Source organism: Hypanus sabinus, chromosome 6, assembly GCF_030144855.1.
Source record: "Hypanus sabinus isolate sHypSab1 chromosome 6, sHypSab1.hap1, whole genome shotgun sequence".
Taxonomy (NCBI): domain Eukaryota; kingdom Metazoa; phylum Chordata; class Chondrichthyes; order Myliobatiformes; family Dasyatidae; genus Hypanus; species Hypanus sabinus.
In genome coordinates, this window is record NC_082711.1 from 45,079,989 (window position 1) to 45,095,852 (window position 15,864).

Here is a 15,864-nt window from a genome sequence, read left to right on the forward strand (position 1 = left end):
TTCAAGTGCCTATTTAGATCTTCTTTAATGTTGTGACCATAAATGTTGTCATTGTATCTGCCTGAAACATCTCCTCCAGAAGCATATTTCAGATAGTAACAGAATGATCACTACTAATGCCTTTATAATCTCTTCAGCTTCCTCTTTCAGAACCCTGGGTTGTAGTTCATCTGGTCCAGGTGACTTATTTACCTTCAGACCTTTCAGTTTCCTAAGCACCTTCCAAGCAACTACAATTCTGATACCTGACACTCCATAAGACCATAAAAATATGAACTTCTTGAATATTGCTAATGTATCCCACAGTGAACACTAATGCAAAATACTCATTAAGTTTGTTTGCCATTTCTTTGTCCCCCATTCCTCCCTCCCCAGTGTCATTTTTCAGTAGTCTTACATCCATTTTGTCTCTTTTACTAGTTATATCTGACAAAAAAACTTTTGGTGTCCTTTTTTATATTACTAGTTATCCAACATTCTTAACTATTCTTTTCTCTTTTATGAATTTTTTTAGTTGCCTTCTGCCTTCTTCCCAAGCCAGCTTCCCACTAACTTTCACTATATTATATACCCTTTCTTTTCCTTTTGTGCTGTCATTGACTTTGTCAGCAACAGTTACCTCATTCTCGCTTTAAAATCCTTCTTCATTTTTGGGATTTATCTATCCTATGCCGTCCAAACTGCCCCTAGAAACTCCAGCCATTGCTGCTCCGCCATCATCCCTGATAGCAACCACTTTCAATCAACTTTGGCCACCTCCTCTCTTATGCCTCTAATGCCCTTTACTTCACTGTAATACTGATATATCTGACTTCATCTTCTCCCTCTCAAACAGCAGGTTGAATTCTACCATGCTATGATCACTGCCTCCTAAGAGTTTAAGTGTGATGTGCATGTATCACATGGTACAGTGACGATGTATGCAATTAGTGTATTTATACATATAACTCGTAATTAGTTAAATGAACAAGAATGCTTAACCATCCTGTGTGTGTGTATATATATATATACACAAAAGATTACTCAAATATTATTCAAATATCAAATACTCAACACTCATCTCTGCTTAGCTATAAAGATCAACTCAGCAGACATCCAAATATATACAGACATCCAAATCCAAATACATTTAGAATTGTCCTATTCAGGATGAAAGATTTAATTGCTGTGGAGAATTTATTACTCTTGTGGGATAATATCTTTCCTGACAGGGGGGATCACTCCACTTGGCAGGTGAGACTTACTTCTGCAAAAACAATCCCAGACCCTGGGGTCTCCTCCATGGGGGCTGCTGGAATCAACCTTGAGAATTCAGGACTTGTTTCTGACAGCTCTGGACAACTTTCTTCTCCTTTTCTCTCTGGATCTACATTGATCCTTTTTCTCCTTTCTCATGTTCCTTCTCTTTCACACCATTCTCTTTCTTGTTCACATTCTTTTTCTCCATCTCTTCCTTTCATTTTCTTCTTCCAGTTTGTGCACTGTGATCTTGGGAAGGTGCATTTAGTTCACTGCAGTATTCTCTTATTAATCTTTCTATTGCTCCCTTTCGACCTGATCTCTCTTCTTGATTTCCTCATTCACAACATCTGGTGAATTCTGTGTTTCCGTATCTCCATTGACTCATTCGTTTTTGGCCTTCCATTCATCCAGCTGGGTTTCAGTGTGGTACTTTTGAAAAGCCAGTCACATAGAAGGCGGAGCTCAGGAGGGATAATGGCACCTAACGGTGACTCCTTTGCTTGCATCTTCAGAAACAGCTATATTTCCATCTTTAATATCTCTAATTTTCCCTTTCATGGTTCTTTTGAAGACCCTGACCCAGAGTTACACACCAACTATGGACCCACTCTCAGGGTTTCGGGGTTTCACAACTGGCTGTTGTTCAGCACACCAAGAGCTCGGCCTGAGAGCTCCATTTGCCTTTGGAGGACCAAGTTTTCATGGCTCTGGAGACTGGTGGGGTGGGGAGGAATCGGTGGTCAGTGTCCGAGCCGAAGACTGGTGGGAGATGGAAGATCTAAAGCTGTGTGCTCAGAGACCCGAGATCTTTGGGCACAAAGCTCGGAAAAAGCAACGCAACAGACTTTTAACATCATAAACCAGCAGTTTGTTTGTTATTTCTCCCCCCTCGCTGTGAACTGGAGACACCTCTTTCTCCCTTACCAGGGAGAAAAAGAGCCTGTGGCATGTCGAATGTCAGATGAACAATGTAGTCTTAGGGGTACTGAGAGCATGTGTCTTTGCTGATGCCTTGCTCATGCTTGAGTGCTCAGTGGTAGAGGTGCCGATGCTCATCTTGTGCTTGTGGAGGGAGGGGGGACTGTTGCATGCTGCCACTTATGCATGGGAAGGACGGGAGCTGGGGGGGCGGACTTTGGAGATCTAACATTTAAGTGTCATTCATTCTTTGGGGGCACTTCTCTGTTTTTGTGGATGGTTATGAAGAACAAGCATTTCAGGATGTATATTGTATGCATTTCTCTGACATTAAATATACCCTTGAAACCCATTTTGTGGAATGACGGAAACAGGTGAGCCAGTGGCCCATTCCATTTTAATTAATTTGTCATTCAATTCTGGTGTAAGTCATAGTTCTTGTCTATTGCTAATTTTTACACTGTAAATCTCAAGACTACACAATCCTGTGTCAGTCTCATCATATCAGATTTTCTTGTCAACAGAGACCAGATTAGTGTTCTTTTTGAAACTACAACTTGACTTTTTCATGCTTTCTCTTGCCTGTGCAGACCATTTATTTTTGTCTGCCCAAGATATGTTTTTTGTGTGTTTTACTTTGTTTCATTTTGGACCACAAGACCATAAGACATAGGAGCAGAATTAAGCCATCTGACCTGTCAAGTTTGCTGCACCATATAATCATGGTTGATCTTTTTTTTCTTCTCCTCAACCCCAGTTCCTAGTCTTCTCCCTGTAAACTTTGATGTCTTGCCCAATCAAGAACCTATCAATATCTCTGCCTTAAATACACCGAACGACTTGACCTCCACAGCTGCATGTGGCAACAAGTTCCCCAAATTCACCTTTGGCTAAAGAAATTTCTCTGCATCTCTGTTTTGAAAGGTCACCGTTCTATCCTTGAAGCAGTGCCCACTTGACCTAGACTCTCCTACCATAGGAAATATCCTTTTCACATCTAATCTGTCTAGGCCTTTCAAAACTCAAAAGATCCCCCCCCTCATCCTTCTGAATTCTAGCGAGTACAGACCCAGAGCCATCAAACATATCTCGTATGATAACCCTTTCATTCCTGGAATCACCCTTGTGAAACTCCTCTGGGCCCTCTCCAATGCCAGTACATCTTTTCTCAGATGAGTGGCCCAAAACTGTTCACAATACTCATGGTGAGGCCTCACCAGTGCCTTATAAAGCTTCAGCATCACATCCTTGCTCTTGTATTCTAGACCAATTGGAGTGAATACTAACATGGCATTTGCCTTTCTCACCACCAATTCAACCTGCAAGTTAACATTCAGAGTGTTCTGCACAAGAACTCCCAAGTCCCTCTGCATCTCAGATTTTTGGATTTTCGCCCCATTTAGAAAATAGTCTGCACAGTTATTTCTACTAGCAAAGAGCATGACCATGCATTTTCCAACATTGTATTTCATTTGCCATTTTCTTGCCCATTCTCCTAATCAGTCTAACACCTTCTGCATCCTACCTGTTTCCTCAACACTACCTGCCCCTCCACCAGTCTTCATATCATCTGCAAACCTGGAAACAAAGTCATCTATTCCATCATCTAAATAATTTATATACAGCATAAAAGGTGGTCCCAACACCGACCCCTGTGGAACACCACTAGTCACTGACAGCCAAGCAGAAAAGAATCTTTTAATTCCCACCCACTGCTTCCTACTAAACAGCCAATGCCCTGACCATGTTAGTAACTTTCCTGTAATACCATGGGCTCTTATCTTGTTTAGCAGCCGCATGTGTGGAACCTTGTCAAAGGCCTCCTGAAAGTCCAAATATACAACATCCACTGTATCCGTTATCTATCCTACTTGTAATCTCCTCCAAGAATTTCAATAGGTTTGTCAGGCAGGATGTTCCCTGAAGGAAACCATGCTGACTTTGTCCTATCTTGTCCTGTATCTCCAAGTACTCCATCACCTCAAGCTTAACAATTGACTCTAATATCTTCCCAACCACTGAGGTCAGGCTAATTGGTCTATCATTTCAATGACAAATGCCTGAGTCCCGGCCCTACGTCCTGCTCCCTAGGAAGGTTTCTGACTCTGTATAGAGGCCCAGCCACATGTCCTGTTCCCAAGGAGGGGTCCCAGTTCTGTATCCTATTAGGCTTTCAACAAACTCACTCTCAAGATCCATTACCAACCTGATTTTCTCAATCGTCACGCACGTTAAAATCTGCCATGACTATCATAAAATTGCCCCTTTGACATGCTTTCTCGATTTCCTGTTGTATCCTGTGGTCCACCTCCCAGCCACTGTTGGGAGGCCTGCATATAACTGCCATCAGTGTCCTTTTACCCTTGCAGTTTCTTAACTCAACCCACAAGGATTCAACATCTTCCGATCCTATATCACACCTTTTCACTGATTTGATGCCAGTTTTAACCAGCAGAGCCATGCCACCCCTTTTGCCTACCTTCCTATCCCTCTGATACAATGTGTAACCTTGGAATTCAGCTCCCAATTACAACCATCCTTCAGCCATGATTCAGTGATGACCACAACATCATACCTGGCAATCTGTAATAGTGCAACAAGATCATCCACCTGATTTCATATACCATGTGCATATAGATACAACACCTTGAGTACCATATCTGCTATCCTTTCTGATTCTGCATCCCTAATGTTTTGATACTCAGCTTCTTGGCTGCAACTAAGTCCCATCATCTGCCTACCCTTCCTGATGGTCTAACTGCATGCTATCTTTACTTTTTACCATCCATCCTATCCTGAGTCCCCTCACTCCAGTTCCCACCTTCCTTTCAAATTAGTTTAAACCCTCCCCAACAGCTCTAACAAACCTGCCCCTGAGAATATTGGTCCCATTGGGTTCAGGTGCAACCCATCACTTTTGAACAGGTCATACCTCCACCAGAAGAGATCCCAATGGTCCAGGATCCTGAAGCCCTACTCCCTGCACCAGCTTATCAGCCACACATTTATCTGCCAAGTCATCTTGTTTCTACCCTCACTAGCACGTGACACAGGCAGCAGTTCAGAAATTACTACCTGGGAGGTCGTGCTTTTCAGCTTTCTACCTAGCTCTCTAAATTCTCTTTTCAGGAACTCTTTGCTTTTCCTTCCTATTTTCAGCTAGTTTTACCTTTAAATCAACATGTATTAGGTGCATGTGAGCCCCTGACACAATGGTAACTTAAATCTGTTTCACCAGGCAGGTTTCACCAGGAACCGTATCTTCCATTTTCTGAGTTTTCTTTAAAGATAACTCAATTTTATCTTCCCTTCTGAAGAACGCCTTTTTTAAAACAAAGCTTGACCTGCCTGTGCTCAGGCCGTCTGTTTCTCACACAATTGTATTTTGAACATTTTGTTCACTTAAACAGGTCGGTAGCCATTTCGGGGTCATTTTAAAATACCTAATCGCCAATGTTATGCGTTTTAACTTCAAAATATTAAATTACTTCCAAGGAAGACACAGGAGTCAGGTAATGCAGATCTAGCTAAGTCTTTACTTTAAGCAAGGCACAGACATGTCACATAGTAGCATGATGATGTATGCAGTTAACATTTTACATAAAAGCCATAATTCATTATTTAAACTAACAAGAATGCCTGAGCAAACAATATACACAATCACAAGATTACGCAAATATTATTGAAATATCAAATACACAACAGTGAGAACCATGTACCAGACAGGAAAATCCATCATCATAGTAAGTGAGATGAAAAGATAGTCAATTCTCGGACTGACTGAGACAAGATGGATGTCATCTGGAGAGATTCAACTGGCAAACAGGTTAAGTGTCATCTACTCAGGCCATCAAAATGATGATGTACCACATACAGAGAGTGTAGCCTTCATGAAGAAACCAAAAGCACATAGAGGCATGATCGCATGGCAAGCCATCAGTTTCAGAACCATCAGTGCTAGCTTTAAAACCAAGCACAAGAATATCACAGCTTGAGTTATCCAACGTGATGCACCAATAACCAATGCTAATGAAGAAGACGGATAAAATTCTGCTTAACACTCAGTGCGGTCATCAGCAGAGGGAAGGGAAAAAAAACTTGACCATTTTCATTGCGGACATTAATGCCAAAATAAGCAGGGATAATGCAGGATATTAACAGTAGAGAGGGAAGCACGGTCCCAGAGAAATGAACAAAAATAGGAAATGATTTTCTGAAACTTGTGCTAACTTCTGGCTAGTTATTGGAGGAAGCTTATTCACACACAAGTAAATGAACAAGGCAATATGGATGTCACCAAGCCAGCTAACAGTAAACCAGATCGACCATGTATGCATCTCAAATAAATTTCAAAGCTCACTGTGATGTGGGGGTTTAAGAACCACATATCCAGTGGAACAGATTTGCAGGCAGGTCATGTCAAGACATACTGTTAATAGAACAGCACATTCTAGTAGGTGATTTCAACTTCCCCAGTATTGACTGGTACTTCTTTAGTATGAGGGCCTTAGATGGGCAGAATTTGTTAAGTTCATCTGAAGTCTGTTTTCCTTAGTTGAGGGATCTAGACTGGATGGATCACAATTTCCAAATAAAGGATAATCTCTTTGGAACTCAGTGGCTGAAACTGGAAAATTAGTTGATGATCGAAGATCAGTCATGAACTTAAGGAATGGTAGAAAGGATTTAAGAGGCATGTTAGTCTGTTCCCACCTCTTTCAGATATGCTTCAGTTTAAGATGGTGCAGATGAAGAACAGCAACTACTTGCCCATAGCAAATAAAACAAAGAAAACTACTAACTACTTTATTAATCATGCTCTTTTTGGTAAATGATCATTGCAATCAATTGCCTGTAACTTCCCTTTCGGAGTTGAGCTTTTGACTGCCTGTATCACTTAGCATTTTTGTGGTGTGAACTGATGTTCTAAAGGTGCAGAAAGGTAGTGGCGTGGCATGTACGGACAGAATCAAGGCGGTGAGACCCAGACCCGAAGGCGGGGATTGAGCCAATGCTTGTCCATTGTTGGAGTGGATTTGGAGGCAGAACTGAGAAGTGAATGGACATGAGCCAGAGTCAAAGTGATGGGACCGAAGCCCAAGAGTGAGGAAAGACCAGAGGTTTGATTGATTTAAGTGCTGGGCCAGATTGAGTGTTTGTGCCAGAGGTGAAGGTCAAGCCCATTCAGCTGGCTGCTCCACGAGGTTCACTTGTCTCTGAGCTCAACTCAACCAGTGGCCTGCAAAATGGTTACTCGATCAGCTAGTTGGCCAGAAGAAACTACAGTGTATAATTAATGGATTTGACAAATAAAGCACAGGGAAAGCAGACAAACCTATTGTCTTTGTTTCCCCCCATTCTGCGAACTGATTCTTACCCAGGACAATCTAATCAGAACAATTCAATGCGGACACATGGAACTTCAGATAATGACCTGCTAAATCTGAGACCATTCTCAGATGAGTAGCTACTTATTATGTAAAATGCCAGACCTACCAAAGAAACAATCTGTAATCTCATTAGAGTATGTCTGGGTCGCCGCATTAAACGGCTTTGGACCGGCCAGAGTTGAAAGACACAAATACACAAGGCTGGGTAGGGCAGAACCATGAAACAATGTTGGTTGTAGCCCTGTACAAGAACCAGTAAGGTGGTGGCCCAGGTAGGTCAGGTGACTTTGAGCCAGTGGGACGTAATTGTACCCTGAGCTTCAATGACAGTGTCAGGCCTCACCAACATCGGAGTGTGACACAAGTTGGGATGGAACTGGAAGACCTTTAGTGAGTGGTAGGCTTGGAGGCTGCCCTGTTACCTTCATGAGATACCAGAGAATCCCAAACCACCAATGTAAGTAATGCAAATTGGGAGATACAAGGTAAAATTATCCTAAGTGTATTCACAGGATATTCGCAAGTGGGACATGTGAGTTTACCATTGGAAATAATGATAGGACACATAGCATTGGAACATTCAACAGTGTTGGTGGAATTACCCTGGGATCAGGAACATATACTGGGGTGGGATTATATGGCCAAAGCAGGGCTTTGTTTTGACACAGTTAATTGTATGATTTGGTAGATGCTAACTGGCATGAATAAAATACACCACATGCAGATCCCAACAGGAGAATATTGGGATTGATTATGCACAATGGGTGCAGTGTGGATAAAACTAGAGGAGATGAACAATGATCAGAAGGATGACTGGTAGTATGTGCATAACAATATGGGTCTCCCAAAAAGCAGAGGAAGATGTAGGTAAGGTAATACAGAGTTTGGTACAGCAAGGGGTACTGAGGCCTGTAGTCTACACTAATAACTCACCCATATGGCCAGTGAGGAAACCAGATGGCAGTTGGAGGTTGACAATAGACTAATGAGCGCTAAATAAAGTAACCCCATTAAGAGCCTCAGCTGTAGCAACCAACACAGTGGTCAAACAGAATGAAAGATCACAATGGTTCAGTTTGAGACATAAATAATGGATTTTGGTCTATCCCACTAAAACGAGAGTGTCAATACAAGCTTGCATTTACATTTCAGGGACTTTCTTGGATTGCCCTACCACAGGGGTTCCATAATTCCCCATCTACTGAATATATCACCAATGCTTAGGCAAAGGGTTAAAACAATTTTCAAGTCCTGAGTGCTTGGTACAGCACAAAGATGATCTACTTCTGCAGACTGAAACCAAGCAGGAACATTATCAGTTATTGGCAGAATTGTTGCAATTATTACTTGCACTGGGACTAAAGGTAAACCCTAAAAAAGCAAAGATGATGAAATAAGAAGTTTGTTATTGGGGAATAATTGACACTGGGAAAAAGAGAAATTGATAACCAAAGAGTAGAATTGGTTATGAAACTGCCTATTCCCTGAGACCTGAAAGGGCTGCAGCCCTTTCTGGGGCTGGTAGGATACTGTAGAGATCACATCGATGGATTTTCCACTAACGCAGCTCCTTTAATGGAATTACTGAAAAAGAATATGGCATGGGAATGGAAATCAGAACACACCCAGGCCATCACAGCTCTGAAGCAAGCGCTGGCCACCGTGCATACTGTAAAAACCCCAAATCTGAATGAGCCATTCTCATTGGAGTTGGCTACAACTGATACCACCCTCTCAGCAGTGTTGCTACAGGAGACGCATAGGAAGTTAAGACCAGTAACATATGCATCATGCATGCTCTCACCAGTAGAACTGTATGAAAAACACTTGCCAGCAGTTTTCTGGGTGGTACAAAATTTTGCCAAAATAGTGGGACTTAATCCACTTACATACTGATAGAACATACCCCCATACAATTACTGCCAGATAGAAGGATTAAAGATGGCTCAGTAAGCCAAAACAGAATTGCTAGATGGATGTTGCTGTTGCAAGGGAGAAATATTAGTGTGAAATGAGTAGACGTTACCTCAATGTTAGCCAAAAACCCAGTGCACCGAGGAAGTGAACCCGAGTGTCAAGTTGTGAGAGCAAATGATCGCAAGGATCCATTTGTGTCAGAACAAAAAGGAGGGGGTGAAAGCAGATCAGATAAAGTAATGCCTGAGAACAAAAACACAAAGGAAAAAGAAAAACCTTATTTTAAAATTTTTGTAGATGGCTGCTCATCAGTACAGAATAGTGAGAGGACACCTGGGTGTGGCATATACGCAGAGGATGAACATGGCCAGGAAAGGCATAGCGTAGCTTTAAAGTTACACAAAACCATGAATGCACAGGCAGCAGAAATGGCAACTGTAGCATACTTGGTTAGCTATCCAGAACGTTTTCTGCCAGGGTTAGTCTTACACTCTGATAGCATATACACTTGGAACAGCCTTACAGAACATTTGCCTCTGTGGGAAGCCAGAGGGCTTGTTTCAGCTGACCGGAAGCCACTCACATTGCTACTTTATTACAATATATATTTGAGCTGGCAAAGGGAAAAATATGGAGTCATAATGGTGAAATCCCACTCTAAATTATCTCCTGAGGAAAACAGAAAGGCTGACGAACTGGCAAAGCCAGGTGCTTTATTTGGGTAGGAATGGCAGCCACAGATTGGTGAGATTGGGAGGCAGATGGAACAGATTAAAGTTGTGGATTTAACAAAAGATCAGAGGCAAGAATTTTAAAAATTGTCTGAAATATACAAAAAGAGTACTCGGGAGTGCTTGTCAAAGATGGAGTTGTCCTTCATGAAGGAAAGCCTATGGTTTTGGATGGAAGAAAACAGATGATCCATTGGTACCATGATCTATGGGGACACCAGGCACTCTGGAAAAGATCAAGGAAGTGGGCTGCTGGCTGAGGATGAAGGATGATGTGGAGCATTATGTACACATTTATTTGATTTGTGTACAATATAATCCTGACAGAAATATAAAGAAAGGAGCCCTTTGACACACCAGATCAGTGGAAGGGCCTTGGACTAATTGGCAGATGGATTACATTGGTCCCTTACTGCCCAGCTCAGGACAGTACAAATATATTCTAGTAGTATTAGATGGGCAGAAGCTTTCCTGGCTAAGGCAAACTCAGCAAAGGCCACTGCAGAAGTCTTATTAGGAAGGATATTCTCTTGTTGGGGGCTACCCCAGAGTATCAAGCTGGAACAAGGCACACATTTCATGGCCCAGCTAATGCAAGATGCCATGGCACTTTTAGGGATCAAGCAGAGATTTAATGTACCCTATAGACCACAGTCTAGTGGAATTTTGGAAAGGATGAAACAAAAACTACAAAATACGATTGCAAAAATGGTGTCGGAACATGGCAGGTAGTTTTGCCTTAATGATAATAAGGAATACAGTGCATCTTCAAAAGCTTACACCCTTATAAGCTCAGGACAAAAAGGGACATGAGAGTATTAGAGGAGTTGTTAGCATTAGGTTTGTCAGAACCTGAAATCGATGGGATTGTGTCAAAGAAGTGGGTAGAACAATTGCTAGAGACAGTGTAAGAGGGCAGTTATGTGGCTGCCCACCAAAGGGGAAAGAAGAAGCAAGAAAGTGAAGCCTGCCTAGCAACACACACAATGCTGGAGGAGCTCAGCAGGCCAGGCAGCATCTATGGAAAGAGTACAGTCAACGTTTCAGGCCGAGACCCTTCGTCCAGTCCTGCCAGTGCATACACTACAGTTAAGGAGATTGTTTAAGGAATACATCCAAGCAGCTTGTAGTAGAATGGTTGAACGAGTAAATATCGAATGCAAATATTGCTATGAAATTTGAAGTCAAACCACAAAGTGATGTTAGAATGGAAGGTGATGGTATGCCGGGAAAAGAAAAAGTTTTGATCGAGGCATGATTGTGCAGGCATGTGTACATCAACGAGTTAGACCGGTGGGAAGAATGTAAAAAGAAGATAGCTTTATAGAGCAGGCATCAGAGGAGCTGGTGACGGAGTAGAGAGAGTCAGAGTAGGAGGGATTTGGTGATAATGCATTGAGGTGAGGTAAGTTACTTGTGAAGAAAAGAAACAGTAAGTATGCATGTGAGGCCGGTGTTCTGTACTGTGGGTCAAATGTGGGATGTCGAGGAGACTCCCTACCTTCTGGACAGCCACATCTGCACAGGTGTGTCGAGCTGCAGATCCTTAGGGACTCAGTTAGTGAACTGGAGATGCAGCTTGATAACCTTTGTCTGGTCAGGGAAAGTGAGGAGGTGATAGAGAGGAGCTATAGACAAATAGTCACACTAGGAGCCTCGGGAGACAGATAAGTGGGTAACAGTCAGGAGAGGAAAAGGCAAGTGTCAAACACTAGAGAGTACTCCAACATTGGGTGCCGCCATTACCCCAATGTCCCCCTTAACAATTAGTACTCCTGTTTGAGTACTATCGGTGGGGGGGTGTGCTAACCTACCTAGGCGAAGCAACAGTGGCTGCGCCTCTAGCAGAGTCTGGTCCTGTTGCTCAGAAAGGTAGGGCAAGGAAGAGGATGACAGCAGTGATAGGGGACTATAGTTAGGGGGGCAGAGGGGCAATTCTGTGGATACAGGAAAGAAACTCGGATGGTAGTTTGCCTCTCAGATGCCACGTTTCTGATCGTGGCCACGACATCCTGAAGTAGGAAGGTAAACAGCCAGAGGTCATGGTACATATTGGTACCAATGACAGAGGTAGGAAAAGGGAGGAGGTCCTGAAAACAGACTACAGGGAATTAGGAAAGAAGCAGAGAAGCAGGACCTCAAAGGTAGTAATCTCGGGGTTGCTGCCTGTGCCACACGAAAGTGAGTATAGGAATAGAATGAGGTGGAGGCTAAATGCATGGTGAGGGATTTGAGCAGGGGGTAGGAATACTGATTTTTGCATCAATGGAACCTCTTTTGGGGCAGGCATGACCTGTTCAAAAAGGATAGGTTGCACTTGAATATGAGGGGGACCAATATCCTGGCAGGGGGGTTTGCTAAGGCTATTGGAGAGAGTTCAAACTAGAATTGCTGGGGCCATTCAGTCCATTGAGTCTGCTCTGCCATTCAATCATGGCTGATCCAATTCTTCCAGTCATCCCCACACCCCTGCTTTCACCCTTTGATGTCCTGACTATTCAAGATCCTATCTTTGCCTTAAATGCACCCAATGACTTGGCCTCCACAGGCCCTCATGGCAACGAATTTCATAGATATACCACCAGCTGACTAAATTAACTTCACTGCATTTTAATTCTAAAAGGACGTCCTTCAATCCTGAAGTCCTAGAATCCCCTACCATGGAAAGTAGCTTTGCCATATCTAATCTGTTCAGGCCTTTTAACATTCAGAATGTTTCTATGCGAACCTCCCTCATTCTCCTGAACTCCTGGGAATACAGCCCAAGAGCTGCCAGAAATTCCTCATATGGTAACCCTTTCATTCCTGGAATCATTCTTGTGAATCTTCTCTGAACCCTCCCCAAGGTCAGTATATCCTTTCTAAAATAAGGAGCCCAAAACTGCACACAATACTCCAAGTCTGGTCTCACGAGTGCCTTATAGAGCCTCAACATCACATCCCTGCTCTTATATTCTATACCTCTAGAAATAAATGCTACCATTGCATTCGCCTTTGTCACCACTGACTCAACCTGGAGGTTAACCTTTAGGGCATTCTGCACAAGGACTCCCAAGTCCTTTTGCATCTCTGCATTTTGAATTCTCTCCCCATTTAAATAATAGTCTGCCTGTTTATTTCTTCCCCCAAAGTGCATGACCATACACTTTCCAACATTGTATTTCATTTGCCACTTCTTTGCTCATTCCCCTAAACTATCCAAGTCTCTCTACAGGCTCTGTTTCCTCAATACCTACTCTTCCACTTTGTATCATTGGCAAATTTAGCCACAAATTCATTAATACCGTTGTCCAAATCATTGAATTATGTTGTAAAAAGCAGCGGTCCCAACACTGACCCCTGTGGAACTTCACTGGTAACTGCAGCCAGGCAGAATAACATCCCTTTATTCCAACTCAGTTTTCTGCTGACCAGCCAATACTCCACCCACGCTAGTAACTTCCCTGGAATACCATGGGCTCTTATCTTGCTAAGCAGCCTCAGATGCAGCACATTGTCCAAGGCCTTCTGAAAATCTGAGTACACCATGTCTAATGCATCGCCTTTGTCTACCCTGCTCATAATTTCCTCAAAGAATTGCAGTAGGCTTGTCAGGCAGGATTTTTCTTTCAGGAAACCGTGCTGGCTTTGGCCTATCTTATCATGTGTCTCCAGGTACACCGTAATCTCATCCCTAACAAATCGATTCCAACAACTTCCAACCACTGATGTCAGGCTAACAGGTCTATATTTTCCTTTCTGCTGCCTCCCACCCTTCTTAAAAAGCGGATTTTCAGTCATCCGGTACAATGCCAGAATCTATCAATTCTTGAAAGATCATTGTTAATGCCTCCACTATCTCTCTAACTACTTCCTTCAGAACCTGAGGGTCTCGGACAAGGATGGCCAACCTTTTACATTCCCTGTGTAAATTTTTTCACGCACGAGTTCAGATGTGCCATATAACTCTTGTACCCCCATAAAATTATTGTAAAAATATGTTAATATAGACATATTTAGCATTTTTACATGATATATTGATTTAACATAAAAACAAGGTAAACATTACTTACCTTAATGAGACTTCTTTTAATATATTTTGTCTTTTGATTTCTTTCTTTTTCTTAATCACATATTCTTTCCGTAACTCAGATGCAAGCACTAGCTTCAGCTTTCCTTCTATTTCAGTCTGATGTTGTGTTTTATAGTGTCTATTAAGATTGTGTCTTCCATTATGTGAGAAAGTGATCCAAGAAAATGATCCAAGGTCAAGGACTCCAAGCCAGAGACTGGACAGGGACCTGGAACCTGGGTCTTGACTCGGGCTCGGACTCCAGATCCAGGTGAGGGCTGGACGTGGGACTCTAGGGCTGGACAAGGACATGAAGCTCAGACTTGGTCTAGGTTGAGAACAGGAATGCAGAGGTGGGGAGAGGCATAGCTGGACATGGACACTGGCCCTAGACGAGACCAGGGTTCAGGGCCTAGGCTACAACTTGTACTTGGACACAGACTGGAACCTCCAGGACCCCTCCTTGGGGACAGGACATAGGGCCAGGACTTGTACATGGACACTAAACACAGAGACACAAAGAGACAGTTCCAAGCTCAACAACAGATAGTTCCTTCTGTTGGCGTGGCAAGGCTCCGGTCTCACTCTGGCATCTGAACTTGACGGCGATACAGGCAAGGACGCAGGCGAAGTTGCTGGCCAGGCTCCAGGCGTGGGTAGCCGGCAGGGCTTCAGGCCAGACTTCAGAGGGAAGGAAGGGAACAGTCTCGCCTCAGGGTAATGGCAAAGACAGCCTGACTTACCCAACAGAGGAAAGGACAGGAAGGGACAGATCCCACCATATGGTAACTGCAAGAACATCCAGACTTACCCCACAGAGGCAAGGACAGGATACTAACAAGACAAACCAGCAACCACACTCAAATCCAGGGCCACTTATATTCCAGCTCCAATATGAGAATCAGATGCCTGTGATTAAGCCCAACCGAAACAATGGATAGCCAGAGGACCCGGAGTCCAGAGTCCATGGACCGGACCATGAACCGGAACGTGGATTTCATGGACCAGACCATGACAATATAATGGTTTATTTTATATAATCAGAGATGCTGGACTCAGAATTGAAAGTGTTGTTACCTTTTGGGTTTAAGTGTGAGGATTTTGGCTATTTCCATACATTCTGGTGAATTTATTTCCTTTTGATCATTCCATATCTGTTTCTTGATTCTATAATGAATAAAAATATTAAAAATTGGCTTCATGAAAAATGAGGAAGGAGTTCAAAACCAAAACACTTAGTGTAGTAGAACTGTTATTCCTCGAAATGAGACAGCAATGATCCAACCCCATATAGTGCACCTTTCACCAATTACTCATGGCTGCTCAACTTTAGCTTTTTGCATAAATAAGATTTCAACTGTATAATTCCATGCATACAATAACTCCACAACCCCACAATAACTCAGGGTGATCATTTGCCCCATCATTTAGGGGTAGAATATTTTAAGTCGTTTGAAAGCAAAATACTTTCATGGGATATGTAACAGTTATGAGAGGGTTATATGGCAATATAGACTGACTGTGCAGTGAGTTTTTCTAAAGACCCACAAGCACACAATGGGAACAGCATATTTTCATGAATGAAATACCACCCCCAGTAATGTAAGTATAGGTT

General features: G+C 42.7%; 1 protein-coding gene across 1 annotated transcript in view; it reads right to left on the reverse strand.

The window, feature by feature from the left end:
* The window catches only part of LOC132395141 (alpha-2,8-sialyltransferase 8F-like), a 150,385-nt gene that overhangs the window by 86,326 nt on the left and 48,195 nt on the right, over positions 1–15,864 (reverse strand). The window contains exon 2 of the mRNA XM_059971441.1: positions 15,327–15,416. Coding sequence (XP_059827424.1) covers positions 15,327–15,416 — 90 coding nt within the window. The remainder of the gene's footprint in view (positions 1–15,326; positions 15,417–15,864) is intronic.